At 37.1% G+C, this 23854-nt stretch overlaps 1 protein-coding gene across 1 annotated transcript in view; it reads left to right on the forward strand.

Moving 5' to 3' along the window:
* LOC135071387 (uncharacterized) overlaps positions 1-23854 on the forward strand; it is a 121915-nt gene that overhangs the window by 89716 nt on the left and 8345 nt on the right. The window contains exons 19-27 of the mRNA XM_063965178.1: positions 4770-4893; positions 6180-6291; positions 7310-7588; positions 11449-11620; positions 11706-11824; positions 11927-12187; positions 12454-12624; positions 12706-12900; positions 15239-15437. Of these exons, the coding sequence (XP_063821248.1) occupies positions 4770-4893; positions 6180-6291; positions 7310-7588; positions 11449-11620; positions 11706-11824; positions 11927-12187; positions 12454-12624; positions 12706-12900; positions 15239-15437 (1632 nt within the window). The remainder of the gene's footprint in view (positions 1-4769; positions 4894-6179; positions 6292-7309; positions 7589-11448; positions 11621-11705; positions 11825-11926; positions 12188-12453; positions 12625-12705; positions 12901-15238; positions 15438-23854) is intronic.

Raw genomic sequence — 23854 nt, forward strand, 5'->3', positions numbered from 1 at the left:
TACCATCTTCCTTTTAATCTAAAAATAATCTGAAACGAATTCAATGAATTATTTTCTATCAAAATGAACACTAAACCACTTTCACAAAATACTTATACAACAAAGTATCTCGAAAAGGCTTAGAAACCTAATTAGTAATCAGTATTAATAACGATTTTCCCGAACTCCTTTCGTTTACACTAAGTACCAGACTAATAACTTCTGGAAACCTTAATTGAATCAAAATTTATTTCTAGCAAATTATATAAAGGGGGTTAACATAATATTAAGGTTGCTTTTAAATTTAGTAACAATATATTTTTAAGTAAATACCTGCCCTGAATAGGTTTTCAATTTCGAAGAATAGTAAGCATGACAAAAAAATATCACTCAAAGTTTCATACTTGTTTAGGATAAACATAAAAATGTTTTGTAAGAGTGAAAACATTTTGACTTTAAATGTTTTCTTTCATCATCATCAATGTCCATTAAAATAATTCGATTTATATCAACACCGCTTGTTAAATCTTATTAAAATAGAGATACAGAAATGTGAAAATATTTTTGGGTCGTTTTCACACAACCAAACCTAACAATTGTCCAACCGCGTGTGTTCTCACGGACACACGCGTCGTCCGTGAGAAACCGGTCGGTGACTACTTTTACATACCTACTTAGAACCTTAAGTATATTGTTCTTGACAGTAATACTGCACGACCCTATTTAAAACTGAATGAATCTCAAACTAGGAGATTTTTTTTGTTCTAAACACAAAACACCTGACTTCATTTGGCATAGTAAAACCCGTGTAGGACCTATATCAAGCTCTAGATAGAAAATACTTTATGTACTATCATTACAAATTTCGGGCAAAACTACATAAAGCTAGCAACATAACTGACCAGTAGCCACGGATTAGCCGGACCTTTGTCACAGCGCAACTTGGGTAAATTATTACCCGCGTCCATCACCTTACGCTTGTACGTGAGATAATATAAAATATACTATGCGTCAGGGATGTAGCTGTATTTTGTCATTAAAATTACATAAGGGCCTTTTCAGATTAGCGATTTTTCGACGCATTTTACTTTAGTAAATTGAACGCTACCGTGTAGGCATGCGTAGTTTTTATATTTTCAGCATATTCTTTCGCCTCAAAGAAGCTGAAAAAATAACAAGCAGACGCTTCTGAAATTTCTTAGTGGCTCTTGGAAATAATTCAATTTATTACAATCTTGCGTGTTTTCTTTTCTTATTACCTACTGAAATACAATCTTTTTCATGTAGGTTTTCTTCGCCCCGGAACGAGGAAAAATAATTATGTATTTTACATCCAGCCAACGAACGCGGTGTCTGTAATTTAGTCTAAAGCCAATTAAAGACTGAGTTGGACATTAATGCTTAGTACAAAACTGCTCTGAAATTACATACCTACGTTGAAATGTGTTTATTGTGTTCTATGAACCCATACAGTTCAGATTAAAGATCATTATTGTTGTAAATACATTCTTTAGCACGATCTATTAACTAAGTATAAAAATGTCACAGTGTTTAACTTTTCCGTGCTGTTCTGCGTACATAAAATCGTCCAGAGACTTTCTCTAGTGCCAATTTATCACCAAGTTACAACAATTAAAAGCACCAGTCCAACAGAAACACAAGAATTTATTACATTAGCAGGATTAACTGGCGTTTCGGGAATAATTAAGAGAATAATTTCTCAACTTTTCACACATTAGTCCGAGGCTACTGCCCTGCGTAAATAATACCTAACTATGAAGCACTAGTCTCTAGGGTTGTGTGTAGGGATGGCGCTCTGAGATCGAGTAATCGATGTTTTGAATAAGATCTTTAAAAACGGTTCGTTTTCGTGAATGATGCACGGTCACTATTCCATCTCTATCACGAGTGAATGACTTTTTATCATCATTTCAACATAAGATGTTCACTGCTGAAAGTAGGCCTCCCCTCAAATTTTGTCTTTGCCTCCATGCCTTCCCAAATAAAATAGATCCAAATTCGATATTTCTGGACAAAAATATTGTCATCCCTACTCAACAGTAAGTTAGCCGCAGGGTAACAAACTAACGTAAAACATAGCTGCTAACAGTAATAAAGAAAGTTAATTTTGTAATTAACCTTTATACAACCATCCAATCTATGTATTACTAAAACAAGGTGGGACATGCATTTGCATAGCTAGTAATGTAATTTTAACTTGATTATTTTTGTTCGTATCGACTATGGTCAAAATGTAATTCTATAATCTAATCCATTAAGCTTCTACCAACATAATCCCCATTTAGAAACGGACTAAATAAAATGTAAACTCGTTGTCCAGTTTGCTAACGACCGTGCAATATAATGGATGCACAGCTGTTGTCGATAAAATAGCATTTTATCGATAACAGATTGATAATTCGTAATATTTTTTAATATTTATTGATCAGCTTTTTATAAATTTTTAACTACTACTTCTCGAAAGTTTGTGGGCTGTGCCACAATGCAATAATTTTTAAGCATGACGTCTATTCCTCGTACACTGCACTATCTAACCCCAAACTAAGTAAAGCTGCATACAAGATACCAGCTATTGGGTCAAGTAACCATGCATAAATAAATCTTATATGTTTTTTTTAACAACAGAAAGGATGTTCTTCATGTATTGAAATTTGACATTATTAAAGTCGATATTATCGACTGGTTATGCCGTCGCAGCCCAAGTCATAATTATCCTGATAGCCTAAACGTTTAACTATATTGGACCGTTGGACGACCCGCAATTTGGATATCGGTTACCAATTAAAAATAATTACATGCGCAGTACGTTTTAATTACACTTTTCATGAGACTTTTAAACTAATAGCTTTGCAGTTTTGCCAAAGAAATTGATACTTTGTTCATGAGATTAGTTAAAGTTATTTGTTTATTTTGGATCATCATCATCATCATCATGTCAGCCATAGGACGTCCACTGCTGAACATAGGCCTCCCCTAATGCTTTCCACATTGATCGATTGGTAGCGGCCTGCATCCAGCGCTTCCCTATTAGTATTTTGGATAATTATGCTTTAATTATTTTCACACGTGATACTTTTGTCTTTGACCTAACCTAACGTAAAATTCATCAAAACTTTTAAATATGTTATAGTACCTACAGCTTACTAACTTACAGAACTAACTTATAGAAGTTTAAAAGTACATGACATCCTACCTAAAACAGAAGTTACTAATAGTAGGTAGGTACTTATTATTATTCTGTGCTAATACGATGAAATAATATTATGATCCAACCAAAAGGAACTTATCTTTATAAAGGTTAAGGCTACACAATCATGAAATCTTGAAGGTTTACTGTTACCAACAAATATTAATATTTCACAAATATTGCCGATTTTGTAGAAATAATTAAGCACATATTTTTTCTCCCTAGCGTAAATGGTACTCGCTGGCAGTAGAATTTAAAAAAGGTTTATTAATAAAAGTCTTTCATAAAACGCGTCAGTTTAATAAAAGGATATAAATCGAGCGAGAATAGTTAATTGTAGCATATTTCATCCGAGGATCCTCCGCCAGCCAGTCGTTTGTTGTTTGAACAAACACCGTCCCAAACATTAGCAAATACGAGCTACGAGGGGACGTCGCCAGGTGTCCCGATTTATGCGGGACACTTAGAAAACAATCTGGGATACGCTACAATCTGTGCTCTGAAAGCCTTGGATTTCACGAGTCAGAAATTAAAGGCGCAATTGATTCTTCGGGATTTTGCAGCCAAATGATAGAATAGTTACGAGTATCCTAGGCTGTATCTGGCTCTCTATAATATTATTTTGAAGTAAATGAGAAGGAGGAATAGAGAGTAATGTTACTGCTATAATGCCCGATTTGCTTGAGTAATCACGAACAATCCCTAATTTTTAAGTGAACCCATTGAAAATAAAATTCCTGATAAGTGTTACCATAGGGGTCACTTCAAAGTTAGGGATTGATGGTGATAATGGGCATAAAACAATGGGATTCAATTTGGTTTCCACTTCATTATTTATAAGGAACTGTCCCGAAAGCTTTGTCATACTCCTACAACTCTAGACAGTAATGTAGTATAACTAATTTACACAATGTACACGCTGTTCTTTGTCTGAAAACCCACCGCTTTGGGTATATTTGCTTGACACATTTAATTAATATTCACAACACTTAACTTTACTATAGAATTTTCATTCATTCATTCATTTTATTTAACTAGATTGGTGATAAGCACAGCCAAACTAAAAACCAATGTAAATATTTAAAGCATAAGTATAAAAACAGTTTCGTAATTTGTTAAAACAACCTAGCTACGAGTATAATCAAACTGCTGACGTCAGTAGTGATGAAATAACGAATTTAAAAAACCATTTACATACAATTGGCCGAAACTACAATAGCTTCAAAGGTTACTTCGAGTAATTAAATTTATTGTTAAGTTTTTCAGGGTATTTCTGTGTTAAAGCATTTAGAAGTTCTTAATTAACGTAGAATATAGTAGGTACCTATTTGTTTTACTCTCTATAGGACGTAGGTAAATTATTTTACAGTTATATCTTATTTGTCGACTAGGTACCATAATAAAGAGTTTATGGATCTCACACGCGCATAGTTAAACCTTACAATTAAGTTATTTAACTTATTTACCGATAAATCGATTTTAGACTGTGCTGTGTGAGAAAAAATATAGTCACTTTTTTTTTTTTTTTGGACCCCACAAATCGTCATCCCACAGTTCGTTGCTAAAAACCCGTTCGTTTCAGGTCACTCAGGGAAAATCCTCTGCATGTGCGTGACGCGGGAATCCCAGTACCTCCTCACGGGGTCTGAAGACACCAGCGTCATCGTGTGGGACTTACACACGTTAGCAGTCAAAACTAAGATTTTGTAAGTATTCCAGAAACATTTTGTATGACTCTCACCTTTACATACACAGCTGCCCTGGCAAACTTCGTATCGCCTTTTTTATAGCCTATGATAGTCACAAATACTGCGGCTTTTTATTGGTAAATAATTAATTAATACATAATTATGTACGGAAAAGTACAAAACCTTTCTCATAATATAATACTATTATGAATGATACATGCTTGGGAGAAAAATAAAATATGCACCTATACGGCAAAATGTACCATTCAATTAGTTGTTGAAATCGTAATGAGATATTACGTACGAGTATAGAGTTAATATTGTGAAAACGAAAATACGTTTCCAATAACAGTAGATTTAGATACCATTTCCATCCGAGCCCAATTCAAAATTAATTACGCTAGGTAATCTAAAATAATGAAACAAGCTCAGATTAATTTCCATAATTAAACCTCATCATATCCACTGTGGGCAATGATTGTAATTGTATAATTTTATTCTGTATTCGACCTGCGACTATTATTTCAGTGGGAATATTATGCTAACCTTTATTTTATTTTGAAATGATCAAAAGCCAAACTACTTAAAACATTGTTTTCATCTCCATTATCCGCCCTCGTTGAAAGATTTTTACCTATTTCATGCAAGCTTTGAGGACAACCCCGGGATTATAAAAATTCCCTACGACAGCATGCTATAGGTTGAGCATAATTTATTATGCAATTTTGAGCATCCATAAAAATCAAGTAAACTTTTTAAACAATATTACATCTATATATATAAAAATGAAACCCGTTTTCCGTTGTCACGACATAACATGAAAACGGCTTGACCGATTTGGCTGATATTTTTTTTGTAGTTTTCTAATACTCGGTACAAGGTTTTTACGGAAAAAAATATAAAGAAAATCTCTCAGAAAGATTGAAAAATATACATTTAATTTTGCATATTTTAAAAAACGCGCGTAACGAATGTCAACGTCATTCAATTTAATTTATTAGATAGATGAAGGGGGTAAAACGGGATCCATGCGTACGAAGTCGCGGGCGGCCGCTAGTTACGAATACAAAGGAACTGGCATTATTATTTTTGTTCATGAAAACCAACAGAACTAACTCAGCTCCATCAATAGAACCTAAAACCGAATTATACTAATTCGTTTTTCGAGTTGCCTAGTTAGTTTAAATAGATTTGCCTGAATTTACGTTTACGTTGTCTTTTGTAAAAAGACGCTAACGAATTAGATTAGATTAATGAAAGTGACAACTACCTTTTTCTTTGAATAAAGAAGGGTTTATTTGCAGGGAACACATAGCGCCGGTGCTATGTGTAGCAGCAATCGTGAACCGATCACTGGTGATCAGCGGTGGTGAAGACTCAGCGGTCATCGTCACCTCCCTAGTAGACGGAGCATTGGTAAGAACAAAGGAAAATCAATTGTTTTATATCTGGCCAGCATTTAATTAGTGTTCCAAAAACATAAGTAATAAAAACAAAAGACAAAAAGTACGACGTTTTAAATACAGCAAAAGCAAAAATCTTGGATTGGTTTTTACGTAACTAGGTAATTCACTTTCAGTTTTTTATCGATAGTAGGTATAAAGTTACAAAAAGGCAGTCCGTGAAGTTTAACACACCAAAGCGCAATACTTCAAAGATAAATTGATATTCTCAGCTGCCAGCAAAACTATTGGAAAAGACTGCATTTAATTACAAACTGAGGGCAACGGCGGGCTCGGATACCAATCGTTTGCTCCGCCGAGTCAATAAACTAAGTTTTCTCGTAAAGGAATATGAGACAGGGACAATATTTGCTGCAAAGTTTCTTTAAATTAAACTAACTACCTACCTATTTGGTTTGAATTCCAAACATTCAGTCTGACTATTTTCATTAAGGCTCTCGTCTGGTCGTTATACAACGTTTGGATCCCTAGGTGGAAATTATGATACCTATTTGTGTAATGATCACAAACATTCTGGACTCAGAGTTCTTATGAAGCTGATACGAATTTACTAAAATTATAACCAAATTCATATTATGATTTTGTGCATCATATTGATAGGTATGCATCAAAAAGTCATCTCCAGAAGATACAATTTTAATTAATTTTACTTAGGCGTTTTTCTTTTAATTTGTAGAAAAATCTGAATGATAAAGTAACTTAAAATAACTTTGTTGAAAAAACGACATCAAAGATTTGCCTATCTTAATTCGGTTGCAGCAAAAAGTTTAAATGAGCTTTATTTGAACAAAAAGGCTGAGTAACTAAATTCACCCGACTAAATAACAATTGTTTTCCCAACGAAATCTCGGAGAAAGGATTGCTTTGGGTGGCTTAAATAAGGAACTGTCTCGGGGCGGAACTCGCAAACAATGTTAATTATAGATTCAGCTGCTTAAGCAGTGGAATTAATTACGTTATTTCCTAAATAGGTCACAAAGATCGATCACCACCGAGGGCCGGTTACCGCGGTAAAAGTGATTCAAGACGGGGAGATTCTGGTAACGGGATCTCAAGATGGGACGGTGTGTACGTGGAATGTGGATAACTTCACGTTACTCAGTACGGTCACTGCAGGAGTGCCCATACATGCGATGGAAGTGACTGATGACAACGTGTTCCTCATAACGCTGCAGGGAGAGAACGAACTGCACTTGAGGACATTTATTACTGGGACCTACTTGCATGTGCTGAAAAGACATAAAGCTAAGGTAAGTTTTACACAATCATGTTTGTGTTTTTGTTTTATGATATGAGTCCGTAAAAACCGGGAAACGATGCCAATAACACAACTATAGCAAATTTTAATACTTAAGTCGCACTCTCGATGACAAAGGTATAAAAAAAAACTCCAAAGTGTGGTTTTCCTTATTTATAATTGAATTATATAATGTCTTAAGTAAAAGACGAAAATTTGACTTCACGTCTCATCAAAACCGCTTGTGGAAGTTATAAAATGTTGTTCTTGAAAACAAACCCATTTGTTATTAATGTGGGAATTTGACAAAGTGCTTTTCTTGTACATCTTTACGTTGCGGTTTGTATTTTATATCCTTCAGTAAGTTATTTTATCAGTACTTGGGAGTTTTCTCTAGACGATTTACATAACCCTCCTTCTTAGAAACTTTCCAAAATATCTCCAAAATAAGCGAAGAAAATCAATTTGCTACTCGTACGATTTGGAACACTTATGATCTAAGTACGTTTGGTGCTAAGATTGAGTCAAGAATTGCCACTTGCGAATGACTGTAGCATCCTCACCCTTCACCGCCGTAATAGGGGATCACCAAATTGCTTTAGCTCCCACTTACTCGTTACCAGTGAGATAAATTACCGCCGATTGCTAGTAAGTGGCCGCCGACCTCGCCTTTTCTTATTTCATTTGCTGAAGTTAGTGTTAACCGCCGCCCTTTACAAATCCATTCGTAATGCGATTTGGATAGTTTTCTTTGCACGTGATACTTACACCCTTGGCGGAGCACTTACATTTTCAAAGGTTACCAAATAGAGGAATACCTCTGACACTACTAGATTATAGATGGATTGAAGTATATTTTGAAATAAAAATTATTGCATGGAATACTGATTTATTTTCTTGGTTATAAAAATATTGGTGTACGTCTTTATTTTATACTCATAATATTGATATTTATATTTTTTTGTACAATATAAAGGACATAAACCATTACTTCAGCCAAAGTTGTCTTGTGATTTGATACGACAGTTTTATCGTAGTGTTACGATCAAAGTTATCGCTACGTTACCTGCCTGAGCACTAGGCGATAAAGTTATACTCATCAAACTTATCCAGTTTCAGTTTTATGTGCACTTTGTCCAGTAACGACATGTCGTGCAATGTATTTCGTTTTTAATATCTACAATGTATAATACTTATGTAGTACCTACGTAGATACAATTTCCATGACACAATAATATTTATATTTATATTGGGGGAGGCGTATGGTCAGCAGTGGACGTCCTATGGCTGAAATGATGATGATGATGAATAATATTTATGATAAGGCCTCAGCCTCGAACTTAGCGGGCAGCAGGGCGGCGGCGGCGGCGGCGCGGGAGCGGCAGGATCTTATGCGTAAAATCAAATAGACCGGTTCTCGAAAACAGCGGCGCGGCAGCGGGGCGGCAGCGGGCAACGAGCGGGCAGCGCACCCCTTCTTTTGCCCACAATAAATTTGAATCGAAATAAAATTGTCGCCGTTGTTCAGACATTTCGTTTGCGAATAAAAACAAATATCTCGACAATACCACCCCGAACACAACACTTCGCCGCTAAAGCGCCGCGCGAGCTGCCCGCTTGTTTCGAGAACGGGTCTGCGTTGCCCGCCCCGCTCCAGCGCCGCCGCCGCTCCCGCCCCGCTGCCCGCTAAGTTCGAGGCTGAGGCCTAAGTGCTGACTCTCTGGCTTCTTCCCACAGTGTGATATCGCTAATTTTGAAATGTTTCTTTTAAAAGAATTGAAAGCCAAAAAACCATAATATTATTCATCGTTGTTAAGTGATGTGGTAACCAATAAAAATAAATCCTTATCCAGCAGACATTTAAATTGCATTAGGCAGAATAGAAAATGGATATTCAAATATCTCCTCGCTCTTTATTCAGAAATAACACTGATATTCAATTGGATTCCCGAGTATTTTGTTTTAATGTATTATCCAGATGCGTAATAGTGTAGAATCGAATTGATATAGCAGCTAAAGAGCTCTACCAAATGCACTTAAAGGTTATAGCTATAATATCATTATATTCCGTGCATTAGGGGGCGTCCATAAATTACGTGAGACTTTTAGGGGGGGGAGGGGGTCAACGAAAACCTCACTAAATCTCACGTGGGGGAGAGGGGGGGTCTCGGAACATATCACGTAATTTTTCCCGCAAGAAATAAAGTAAAATTGCCAGAAAACTGGGATATTGAAGTAAAAAAATGTTTTTTTTATGATGATAATGACAATTTATTCTAAACCGTCTAATCAAATTTACCTAAAAATGCCTTCATCTGCATTTGTGAACACTAAAGATGCAGAATAAATGTCGAAATTAAGAAAATTCGAAATTAAAAAAAAAACGTCATCGGCATCGTTATTGCGTAAAAAATTGGCCAAGTGCGTGTCGTGCCACGCGCAGTGTAGGGTTCCGTAGTTGTCTGTCGTTACCACAATATTTTTCAGAAGCAAGCAATTACTTCATCTTAAGTCACTTTTCATTATTTTCTTCTAAGGATTTTTACTGGTTAAGAAATTTTATAATACATGAGTCAAATGACAATTACTTTTAAACTAAGTAATGTATCTTAACCGTTATAGTTTTCCTTGAAAAAATTCATCCCCACTTTACATGCAGGGGAGCTACCCTAGAATTTATTTTTTTTTAATTTTTTTTTATTGTTTTGTCGGTGTGATTAACATACATACCTTCACAAAATTACAGCTCCCCAGTGCCAATAGTTTCCAAGCGAAACCTCGGACAGACAGACAGACATATCGAAACTATAAGGGTTCCTTGTCAGGACTACGGAACCCTAAAAAATGACATTACATACGTATGAAAATATTATGTATTCGTAGTTATAGTAACCAATAGTCAAATTTGACAGATGTCAAATGACAAGTGGTTAAATAACAGAAAAAAATGTTTTTATAACAATGTTTAGCTTGACTTTTAGTCTATTAGTTTACATTTTATTAATATTTAACCATTAGTAGCAAAATTTAACAATTAGTTATTTTAATTATGAATCAAAAAACTGGTCCTAGGTTGAAGCAATTGCTTGTCTTACTAAACGACGGGAAGCTACGGAACCCTGCACTGCGCGTGGCACGACGACACTAGGTTACTGATTTTTTCATATAAATCTAATAGAATCGAAGCATAGACATTGCAAAATAGGCATTTTATTAAATATCACGTGAGATTGGGGGGGTGGGGGAGGGGGTCAGGCAAAATCTCACCAAATCTCACCAAGGGGGGCGGGGGGGTTGAAAAATGGCCAAAATTGTCTCACGTAATTTATGGACGCCCCCTTAGGTATCTATCAAATGACGTTAGTTATTCAATATTGAACAATAACCTTTTGAACTTTGTGAATTTGGTTCCAGTGTTCGATTTTTTAATAACTAGCGAACCTAAAAATGGCTTGCGTTGGGCCGTCAATCAATACTGCTCCAACAACAATGCGTCATAAAAAGAGCATTGTGCCCAACGTTGACTGGCGTGAACTTTATGGTAGGCTTGTAGGTAAAGTAGGTAGGTAGTAGGTTTTATAGTACTTTAAAGCCATTTAATGCACCTTATGTCACCAATCCAAATCGCTAAGGCCAGCTCTACATAGAGCGTAAATTAGAGCTTCCTTGTCTGTTTTACATAATTACTTACTGTACGCCTAGGATGCGCCCCACTGCACGATAAACTTTTATCGAGACACATAATAATCTATTTTGCACGATAGGCCCAAACATTTGTCATCTGAAATTATCATGGCGCGCATCCTAGCCCGACTGGACAAGATTATGGGTACCTAATCGTGAATCCGACATGTTGTATTTCTAATGGTGCAGATAAAATGCTTCTGCGTGGCACATGACTCCTCCCGGGCGGCTGTCGGCTGTGCTGACCAGCGCATCTACGTGTACAGTCTGCACAGTGGCACGCTGCTGCGCACTTTAGCAGCTGCGCACGATTTAGCAGCACTGGCTATTGCTGACAAAGACCACTTCCTGTTGGCTGCTGGTAAGTTATTTATCTCGAGATAGAAAACTTAATTAATAATTGAAACTAAGATTAAGTATTTAGTTAACTTAATTCTCTTTTGTAGGCGGCAACAGGGTGACAATATATTCATTCCACACAGAAGATAACTTGACCAACTTCAGGCCAACAAAACAGTTGAAGAGGAGACAAACAAAATCCACAACAAATGTTACTCTATTACAGGTAAATAAATCTTCCAATAGACTGCATGTGTCACTTAAAAATGTATAAAGATGAATCGGCCATGATGAAGAAACTACCCACAAATCTAAATTTTCCCTACAGGCAGAACAAAGCGAGCTAATACCAATCAGCTGCTTAGAAGTGTCCCGGGATGGTCAGCTGGCCGTCAGCGGCTGCGCCCGCGGCTTGGTCCGCGTGTGGCAACTGTCTACCCACAGGCTACAAGCCACCCTTAGCGGACACATGGGCCATATTACTTGCGTGTGCTTCTCTCCAAATAACCTGATAGTGCTAAGCGGGTCCGAAGACAGGACTGTGGTTGTGTGGCAGTTGGCTGATAACTCGCCGTCTTTGACGTACAAGGTTAGTAAATAACGCTCGATAATTGCAGGGCTTTTTGCTTGTAAAGGCTTAAAGGTGGAATCTAAATCTATGAAGATCAACCGAACCAGGTATACCTACCTACTTAAGAGTTTCTTGTCGATTTCTTGCTTCTTGTATATCTTGATTTTAGGAAGATTCATCAGCACCAGTAGATTTTTCTTGCATTAATATGGACCACTTCACAGTTTTGAGATTAGAATATGGCTGATAGGAAACGTCTTTTATCACGAATATCCTTTCATCAGGGCCATTCAGCAGCTCTCCAATCCTTGCTGATGATGTCGGACGGTCGCCGGGCCATGTCTGGGGACAGAGCGCGCAATGTCAACGTGTGGCTGGTCGACTCTGGAATAGTCCTGCATTCAACGCAAGGGCCTAGTGCGAGCCTGGATGTTACGTTGAATATGAAGTTTGCGGTAAGTTCACGACACATCTACGTTCTCAAATAAGTTATATCCTAGCAAGATTGAACTAAAATTTAAACCCTTTTCCACCAGGTTTTATCAGACGGTGACAATTCAGTTCGCATCTGGGGATTAGCCGGTGGAGACAGTAGTGAGGAGAGGCGTGCCGTGTCGCACGCTGAACGGATAACCTGCTTCGCGCTAACGGCTGACTCGCAGCACGTGGTCACTGGTTCTATGGATATGTCGCTGAAGGTGTGGAAACTGGATGGAGGGAAGCTGTCTCAGGTAAGAAAGAGCTCTTGATGACTTCTTTATGACTGACTCGTAAGTTTTGGAAAGGCATGCCGTGTCGCACGCTGAACGAATAACTGGCTTTGCGGTCACTGCTAACTCGCAACATGTGGTCACTGGTTCTATGGATATGTCGCTGAAGGTGTGGAAACTGGATGGAGGGAAATTATCTTGGTAATTTCAAGAGTGGATCGATGGATTCTTAGAGTAGGTTGGGGTACGTTAATAAAGACCAGTAGTTAGGGAATACTGGTGCTAATGGTGATCGGGATATGTTGTGCCTACTGTGAATGTGGAACCTTCTCTCTGGATGAGGTCAGACTTTATGATAGGTAACTACGCATGGTTCGCACAAATCTCGTCGAAAAGGATTCGATAGTGTGTTTTAGCGACTCATCTCCATTTTCTATGACCTATTACTGAAAACACAATATAGGGAAATTAAAAAGAAGAGGTGTGCCGTGTCGCGTGCAGAACGATAATAACTCAACACACAAACACAGTATTAACAATTTAACTTACATACAGTTTGAAGGGAAAATAATATGATACCAAGAATATGTTTTATGAAAACACGTGTAATTAACAATTCATTAGGTTGTAATTTAATCCAATCTCATAATCCGCAATGTTTCATTAGTGGTAGGTAATATCATTTCAATTAATTACTGAGGTTACAGGTATGATTAGCCGGATAATACCCAAGTTCTACCTATTATTGTGTAATTAGATTGTGATAACATTTTGTATACCTAAATAAGCCTAAGAAAATGTTAATCAAACATTTTAATATAAAATATTGTTTTAAAGTCGCCACGAAAATCCTTACTAACATAACGTTACAACAATAATATGATTCTAGAAGTGTTTTCTGATTTGTATTTTAGAATTTTATTTATACTGTGAATAAGTAGGTACACTCTACAGTGCGAAAATTCTTTAATTATTTCCTACTCCACTCAATGTAAGTAACAACTCCTCTTAACTCCAACGGCAAAGCAAGAAGCACTCGGGATTTTTTCTTAGAAAACCCTTACCAAAAATATAAATCCTTTGATTTATGCCATGATGTCAATTGAAGCATTTGAAGCCCTCTCAAAATGGAGTGTTATGATGAAAACCTTTTCTTCGAAAACAAAACATACATTTACTTTGTATATTATTATTGCAGAGTATACTATCAGTATACTGAAATAACTGCTAGCTATTTCTATAAGTAGGTGCCTAAAAAATTTTGTTGGAAATTCTTGCGCGCTTGTCTGTGAAATTAAATCAAGTTAAATAAATAGCTCCGTAGGGACAAGCTATCCAATTTTAAATTCCCGGTTCCGACACTTACGTTATACGATTTGATAGCGTTTATACCTAGTAAATTTTGTCTTTTTAGGGTTCCGTAGCCAAATGGCAAAAAACGGAACCCTTATAGATTCGTCATGTCTGTCTGTCTGTCCGTCCATCCGTCCGTCCGTCCGTCTGTCCGTCCGTATGTCACAGCCATTTTTTTCCGAAACTATAAGAGCTATACCTACTGTTGAAACTTGGTAAGTAGATGTATTCTGTGAACCGCATTAAGATTTTGATGCAAAAATAAAAAAAAAATAATAAAATATATTGGGGGCTCCCCATAGTCCCCATACTTAGAACTAAAACTCAAAAATTTTTTTTTCGTCAAACACATACGTGTGGGGTATCTATGGATAGGTCTTCAAAAATGATATCGAGGTTTCTAAAATACATTTTTTCACCCCCCCCCCCCCCCCCTAACTTCTAAAATAAGAAAATGAAAAATCTAAAAAAACATATGATGTACATTACTATAAAAACTATCAACGAAAATTGTTTTGAACGAGATCTAGTAAGTAGTTTTTTTTTAATACCTCGTAAATCGTAAACCGCTTTTTACCGCGTAATCTTTCATACTAATAACTTTAATAAAAAATAATGATTTTAATTTCATAAATCAATACTACGGAACCCTCGGCGCGCGAGACCGACTCGCACTTGGCCGTTTTTTTAAAAAGTCGGAAGCGCCCTTCGTAGGCGGACTATGTTGATACGCTGACACGTCATTACATTGTAATAACTTGCAGTTGAATCAAATAGTCTCTTATGCTGCGTTTACACTGCGTGAAAATTAGGCGAGTCAAGTAAAAAAACAGAGAAGTGGGGATGAAATTAATTCATTTTTCGTAATTCTAATTTCCGCATAGTGTAAATCCAGCATTAGAAAATGTTGATTTTTAAATTGTTACTTTTTTATATAAACTTTAACCACCCGTGATTATTCTCTACAGCTTTGGCATTCTCTATCAGTTTATGTTTAACCCCATAGGTCCTAGTTGGCCACTCGGATATAGTCACTTGCGTGGCGGTGTCCATCACCAACAAGACGCAAGTGGTCTCCGGATCCTGGGACTGCAACCTGATCGTGTGGGACATCAACACTGGCTCGGACTTGCATCTGCTGTCGGGACATCTGGGCAAAGTCACTTGTGTGAAAGTGACTGGCGATGGGACTATAGCTGTTTCAGGTAAGATTGTGAATTTAGGTTTAGGGAAATCTATGCTAAAATACTCCGAGACGCAAAATCGAAATAATCTTTTGGTTGTTCTAAAAGCTTTATTTCTATTTTATTTGATCGATACGATACGATACGATACGATAGTGCCGACCCAGCCAGGACGAGGCCTGTCCCGGTCAAACCGGTATACCAGGGGGCACGATTTTAAGGAAAGACACGCTCTGGGATGGGAGAGGACGGCCGACTAGCCGCTGCGTCTTTTAAACCGCAACCGGTCGACCACAACCAAGTAGATATGCATCCTGAGCCTGGTCTAGGAAAATAGGTAAAGACGGGTTATCGTTGATAGGACTGAGCGTTGATGCGATGAGATGGGCGGTCTGGCCTTTGATGAGATGGCTTTGGTTGTTCTTGGTTCATATACTGCTGCTAGACTAGCCTCGTTGTTCTCTTGATGTCTGCGGTACTAAGTTTTTGACGTCTCTGTATCTTCCAGATTAATTATTTCTTCTACTTCTTTTCTTAGTGTCGGAGTTCGTTTTGGGCAGCCTTCGGGAGTGGACGTGCGCAACACGTGCGCTCCAGACGGTCCGACCCTAAAAGGCACTTACAAAGCCCTATGGCGTTTGACGCCGACGCGACGGTTAAATCCAAATATTCTAACAGTGAGAATTACTCGAAATCATAGTCGCGATTATCTATTAACATAGTCAGCTGTGTAAAAATTAGTGGTTATAGGTCAATTTTTTGAATGAGAAAAACTGTAGGTGAGAAAAACGCATCGAGTACACAGTGACCAGCACAGCGCCTAAGCTCGACGAAACCCGGTGAGATCTTTCCTTATCTTTCTTTCCTTATACATATTTGGTGTCAATTATTTTGCCAAAAAGCACCAAAGCGAATGCATAATTATGATCTAGTATTTTCATTTAAAAATATGTAACATAGATCGTATAGTGTGTCAAACGAAAAGCTCTAACTTTTGGTCTATAAACTCTAACATAAACTTTACTTTTTTATTAACATTTTTGATACATACAGATTCTACATGTACTCTACATGTCTACATGTATTCTACTTCCTGCAAGTCATTATAGTAGGTATAAATAATATTGATAACAAAGAAAGATCCCTACAAACTTTCACCAACACATTCTATAAATTAAAAGACAATTGTACAAAATTTCAAAGCGCATACCCAAGAAAGGTTAACATCTGGCCGCCATAAAGTTTCCAAAAGCAATAAAACTTAACTTCAATATTGCACTAACATTTGTAGATGGACACTCTAAACACATTTGCCACGAAATACAAAAAAAATTGAAACAACAGAGATCCTTTGCTTGGCAAAAAAAAAAAAAACTAATAGTCACAGCTGCATGTCGTAAACCATTCAAAAGAACAACCCATTTAAAAAAGGTGCCATCGCTAACATTTTGCTGAAAGTAGGTATATTTAAAACAAAAGACATTTGACGCTTTGACAATACAAAATCCAATTAACACCGTAGTCATACTGATTCACTAACCCTCTAGTTATAAGTCCCTTTCCACAGCTAAAAAACTAAGGCATACACTTTCAAAATACCTTGCGATGGATGATATCTACTTTGAGAAAGAGCTCACCAAATCAATGAACCTATGTATATCTCAATCTTGATCCAAAAGCAGCCAGACAAGATCTACTTTGAGAAAGAGCTCACCAAATCAATGAACCTATGTATATCTCAATCTTGATCCAAAAGCAGCCAGACAAGATCTTATATATTTTAACAAGAGAATACATAGTAGCGGATGAAACGAGTGATGTGAATCACCACTCAAAAACTAGACTAGGTACTTACTTACCTGGAACCATCAAGATATCTACTTTGAGAAAGAGCTCACCAAATCAATGAACCTATGTATATCTCAATCTTGATCCAAAAGCAGCCAGACAAGATCTTATATATTTTAACAAGAGAATACATAGTAGCGGATGAAACGAGTGATGTGAATCACCACTCAAAAAGTAGACTAGGTACTTACTTACCTGGAACCATCAAGATATCTACTTTGAGAAAGAGCTCACCAAATCAATGAACCTATGTATATCTCAATCTTGATCCAAAAGCAGCCAGACAAGATCTTATATATTTTAACAAGAGAATACATAGTAGCGGATGAAACGAGTGATGTGAATCACCACTCAAAAACTAGACTAGGTACTTACTTACCTGGAACCATCAAAGAAAGCTTGAGCCTATAAGAATCAGGATTACTGCCTTATTTACAAATGCGCAGAGAAATACCATCAACAGAACATCAGCAGGTACCGGAATCGGAAAATTGAAATAGTAACCAAAGCGTAGTACAGTTTTAAGAGACTCCAATGCACTGAGAAGGTCAAACAATTTTGCATAAAGGGTCTTCATCAAAGACAGAAGAGCCACACCCCGCCTGAAAAACTCATTTAAATGCAAGAACCTCTAGAAACTGGAACCAAATCTCACCATTGACCATTTAATGACGAAATCCCATAGGAACTACAAAATATTCAAACTGATTACAGAAGCTACGTATTCCAATAAGAAACTTTAGACTGCAAGCAATTTAAGGTGAACATATTATACAGCTCAACAAGTTCTGCAAACAACCTTGTCGGTAAACGGATTTCAACCAGGTGAATCTAATAAGATTGCTACTGCACATTTTTTCAATAAGAATACATTCTTTCATCAAGAGCATATAAAAAACTCAATCCAACGATACAGTGCTAACCACTGTCTTTTGTCTCGGGAGGATAATAAGTATCATGAATATCTTGAAGACATCGGAAAATAACTTGTGCTAAAAGAAATTAAATAATATCCACAGTGAAGAAATAAAAACCTGATGGAAACAATGGATAAGAAGCCCAATGTAACAAACACACTGCATAAGATCATTGAACTAAAAAGAAATCATATAGATTACACCAAATCGAGCCGTTTAATCTTAGGAAAATATGCACACGCTCCTAAAACCGTTTTAGAGGCCCGCTGTCCGCTTACCGCATCAAACACTATCCGAGAAAGTCCTAAATCAATCCACCATAAAAAGAAATAAGAAAAGTAGCACAAGAAACTTTAGATATTGAAGAAACAATATCAAAAGACAGCGAAAAAGACAACAAAACCCCACAAACACATATTATATCAACGGAAAAGTCAAAACTGCAAACAAATCAAATAATCGAAGAGAGAAGATTTATTTAGCCCAAGACAAAAAAAAAAAAGAAATATTCGACTCAGGGAAAACAGACAACAAAGAAGACGACAAAAACCCAAAACCACAGTTATCGCCGTAGTAATTATTAAAAAAAAAAAAAAAAGTGTCAAGTTTTTCAGAGGTTGTGGATAAATGAAACTAAACACACTATCTACTCTTCATTTACTATCCAAGAAATAGAAAAGAGTAAACTCAATTATGACACAAAGAAATGAAGTATAAGAAATATCTGACCCGGAACATGTAAAGGAAAGAAAACGTCAAAAACTCAGTAGGTACCTACCTAACACAGACCTCAGGAGAAAAAGGAAGATAGCCTAGCAGCAGTACAAGAACCAAGACATCTCACCAAAGGCCAGACCGCCCGTCTCATCACAGAAACGCTCAGTCCTACCAACGATATCAAGAAAAGTAGCATAAAATTGGAAAAACAATGAAGCTAGTCGTGTAGCAGTAGAACTAACAAAAACCAAGCCGCCTCAACAGAGCCAGACCGCCCATCGCATTGCATCAACGCTCAGTCCGACCACCAATATCAAGAAAAGAAGCATAAAATCGGAAGAACAATGAAGCTAGTCTTGTAGCAGTACAAGAACTAAGAATAACCAAGCCGCCTCACCAAAAGCCAGACCGCTCATTTCATCCCACCAATACTCAGTCCTAAAGAAAAGAAATACAAGAAATATTTTACCTGGAAGAAAATAAGACGATAAAATCGGGAGAACAATGAAGCAAGTCCAATAGTAGTAGTACAAGAACCAAGAAAAACAAGCCATATCCCTTACCAAAGGTCAGACCGCCCATCTCATCGCACGCATCACCAGTTTAGTCCGTCCAACGATATTAAGAAAGGAAGTTGAAGAAATATTTAATCTGGAAGATACAGAGACGACAAAAACGCAGTAGGTACCACAGACGTCAAGAGAACAACGAGTAGCAGCAGTACAAGAACCAAGAACAGCCAAAGTCATCTCATCAAAGGCCAGACCGCCCGACAAAAACGCAGTACCACTGACGTCAAGAGAACAACGAGCAGCAGCAGTACAAGAACCAAGAACAGCCAAATTTATCTCATCAAAGGCCAGACCGCCCGAAAAAAACGCAGTACCACTGACGTCAAGAGAACAACGAGCAGCAGCAGTACAAGAACCAAGAACAGCCAAAGTCATCTCATCAAAGGTCAGACCGCCCGACAAAAACGCAGTACCACAGACGTCAAGAGAACAACGAGCAGCAGCAGTACAAGAACCAAGAATAGCCAAAGTCATCTCATCAAAGGCCAGACCGCCCGACAAAAACGCAGTACCACAGACGTCAAGAGAACAACGAGTAGCAGCAGTACAAGAACCAAGAACAGCCAAAGTCATATCATCAAAGGCCAGACCGCCCATCTCATCGCATCAACGCTCAGTCCTATCAACGATAACCCGTCTTTACCTATTTTCCTAGACCAGGCTCAGGATGCATAATCTACTTGGTTGTGGTCGACCGGTTGCGGTTTAAAAGACGCAGCGGCTAGTCGGCCGTCCTCTCCCATCCCAGAGCGTGTCTTTCCTTAAAATCGTGCCCCCTGGTATACCGGTTTGACCGGGACAGGCCTCGTCCTGGCTGGGTCGGCACTATCGTATCGTATCGTATCGTATCTTCTACTTCTTTTCTTAGTGTCGTTGGAAGAACTAAATGCGTGGTGCGATGAGATGGGCGGTCTAGCCTTTGGTGTGGGAGGTGGCTTGTTTATTCTTTGTTCTCGTACTACTACTGGACTAGCTTCATTGTTCTCCCAATTGTATCGTCTTATTTTCTGCCTATATATTCCTCCAGGTAAAACATTTCTTGTATTTCTTTTCTTTAGCTTAATCTGGCTTTTAGTGAGACGGCTTGGTTATTCTTAGTTCTTGTACTGCTACAAGACTAGCTTCATTGTTCTTCCGATTTTATGCTTCTTTTCTTGATATTGGTGGTCGGACTGAGCGTTGATGCAATGCGATGGGCGGTCTGGCTCTGTTGAGGCGGCTTGGTTTTTGTTAGTTCTACTGCTACACGACTAGCTTCATTGTTTTTCCAATTTTATGCTACTTTTCTTGATATCGTTGGTAGGACTGAGCGTTTCTGTGATGAGACGGGCGGTCTGGCCTTTGGTGAGATGTCTTGGTTCTTGTACTGCTGCTAGGCTATCTTCCTTTTTCTCCTGAGGTCTGTGTTAGGTAGGTACCTACTGAGTTTTTGACGTTTTCTTTCCTTTACATGTTCCGGGTCAGATATTTCTTATACTTCATTTCTTTGTGTCATAATTGAGTTTACTCTTTTCTATTTCTTGGATAGTAAATGAAGAGTAGATAGTGTGTTTAGTTTCATTTATCCACAACCTCTGAAAAACTTGACACTTTTGTTTTTTTTTTAATAATTACTACGGCGATAACTGTGGTTTTGGGTTTTTGTCGTCTTCTTTGTTGTCTGTTTTCCCTGAGTCGAATATTTCTTTTTTTTTTTTGTCTTGGGCTAAATAAATCTTCTCTCTTCGATTATTTGATTTGTTTGCAGTTTTGACTATTCAGTCGATATATGCGGTTCTGGGTTTTTGTCGTCTTTTTAGCTGTCTTTTGACATTATTTTTCCATATCTAGTGTTTCTTGTGCTGCTTTTCTTATTTATTTTTATGGTGGGTTAATTTAGTCTTCTCTCTTTCGTTTCTTGGATTGTGCTTGATGCGGTAAGCGGACGGCTGGCCACTAAAAACGGCATTTTTAGGAGCGTGTTCATATTTTCCTAACATTAAACGGTTCGCCTTGGTGTAATCTAATATGATTTCTTTTAGTTCAATGATCTTTATGCAGGGTGATTGTTACATTGAGTTTCTTCCATCGTTTTCATTAAGTTTTTATTTCTTCACTGTTTCGTTGATTTTTTTCGGTGGATATTTTTTATTTCTTTTAGTACTTAAATTATTTTCCGATGTCTTCAAGATATCCATGATATTGTCCTCTCGAGGCAAAAGACATTGCTAACTGCCTCGTTGGATTAGGTTTTTATGCTCTTGGTGACAGTATGTATTCTCATTGAAAAAAATCCGTTTTCCGACAAAGCTGCAGCAGAGCTTGTTGAGCTGTATGTGTACACTGTAGGTTAAATTGTTTTCGATCTGAAGTTTCTTATTGGAATACGTAGTTTCTGCAATCGATTTGAATATTTTGTGGTTCCTATAGGATTTCGTTATTAAATGGTCAATGGCATGGTTTTGGTTCCAGTTTTTGAGTTTTCTTGCTATTAAATGAGTTTTTTAGGCGGAGTATATCTCTTCTGTCTATGATGAAGACCCTTTGCAAAATTCCTTGATTATTCCTTGATTCTCAGTGCATTTAAGTCTCTTAAAACTGTAGTATGTTCGGTTACTCTTTCAATTTTCCGATTCCGGTAAGCTGATGTTCTATCTGATAGTATTTATCTACGCATGTGTAAATATGGCAGTAAATCCTGATTCTTTTAGGCTCAAAATTCACTTGTTTCATCCACTAGGTATATTTTTCTCGTTAAAATGTACAAGATCTTGTCTGGCCGCTTTTTGATCAAGTCTGGGATACATAGGTTCATTGATTTGGTAAGCTCTTTCTCAAAGTCGATATTTTCCATCGCCAGGTAGTTTTAAAGTGTATGCCTTCATTTTTTAGCTGTAGAAAGGGGCTTATAACTAGAGGGTTAGTGAATTATGATTAAGGTGTTAATAGTATTTTGTATTGTCAAAGCGTCAAGTCTTTTGTTTTTAACCTGCTTTCAACAAAATGTTAGTCGGGCCACCTCTTTTTTTGTATGAGTTGTACTTTTGAATGGTTTACGACATGCAGATGTGACTATTAGTTTTTTTTTTTTTTGCAAAGCAAAGGATCTCTACTAGCTGTTGTTTCAAATATTTTTTTTGTGTATTTCGTGGCAAATGTGTTTAAAGTGTCCATCTACTAATGGTAGTGCAATAGTGAAGTTAAATTTTATTGCTTTTGGAAACTTTTTATGGCGACCAGATGTTGACCTTTCTTGGTACGCGCTTTGAAATTTTGTGCAATAGATGTTTGTTATAGAATGTGTTTGGTGAAAGTTTTGTAGGGATCTTTCTTTGTTATCAATTATTATTTATACCTTCTATAATGACATGCAAGAAGTAGAATACATGTAGACATGTAGAGTACATGTGGAATCTGTATGTATCAAAATTATTAATAAAAATGTAAAGTTTATGGACCAAAAATTAGAGCTATTCATTTGACAAACTACGATCTATGTTACATATTTTAAATGAAAAAACTAGATCATAATTATGCGTTTGCTTTAGTGCTTTTGCAAGATAATTGACACCAAATATTTACATATAAAGAAAGAAAGATAAGGAAAGATCTCACCGGATTTCGTCGGATTAGTTTTCTAGGCTTTTAGCTTAGGCGCTGTGCTGGTCACTGTGTACTCGCAGCTTTTTTCTCACCTACAGTTTTTCTCACTCAAAAATACCACTAATTTTTACACAGCTGACTATGTTAATAGTTAATCACGACTATGATTTCGGGTAATTCTCACTGTTAGAACATTTGTGTTTCACCGTCGCGTCGGCGTCAAACGCCATTTGTAAGTGCCTTTTAGGGTCGGACCGTCTGGAGCGCACGTGTTGCGCACGTCCACTCCCGAAGGCTGCCCAAAACGAACTCCTTATTTCTATTTTATTTGATCAATAAAATACCTTATAACAGAAGACTAATATATAATATGACAAGTGGCTATTTCTTTTAACAATATGTTAATTTTATGATCATCATCATCATCATCATCATCATTTCAGCGACAGAACGTCCACTGCTGAACATATGCCTCCCTCAATGACTTCCAGAGAACGAATCAGAAATGAGGAGATCTGTAATTGAGCTAAAGTTAATACTAATAAGCGCAATATTTTGCGCTGTACAATGTAATATTTAATTAACGTTATCTGATTTAAAACTGTAACTAAAACCATCTGATAGAATAAAATCTATCAATAGCACTATCATTTTCCGCAAACAATTATGGTAAGCTTTATCATAAACAAGCTTGTTTATAGCTAGATGTTATGAATAAAGTTCAACGTTTCCTCGTTAGAATTATCCCATGGGAAAAGACAGTTGTTGTGTATGGTGTGCTGATAGATAGCATAAACGGCAT

This window comes from Ostrinia nubilalis, chromosome 4, assembly GCF_963855985.1.
Source record: "Ostrinia nubilalis chromosome 4, ilOstNubi1.1, whole genome shotgun sequence".
In the NCBI taxonomy this organism is placed as follows: Eukaryota; Metazoa; Arthropoda; class Insecta; order Lepidoptera; family Crambidae; genus Ostrinia; species Ostrinia nubilalis.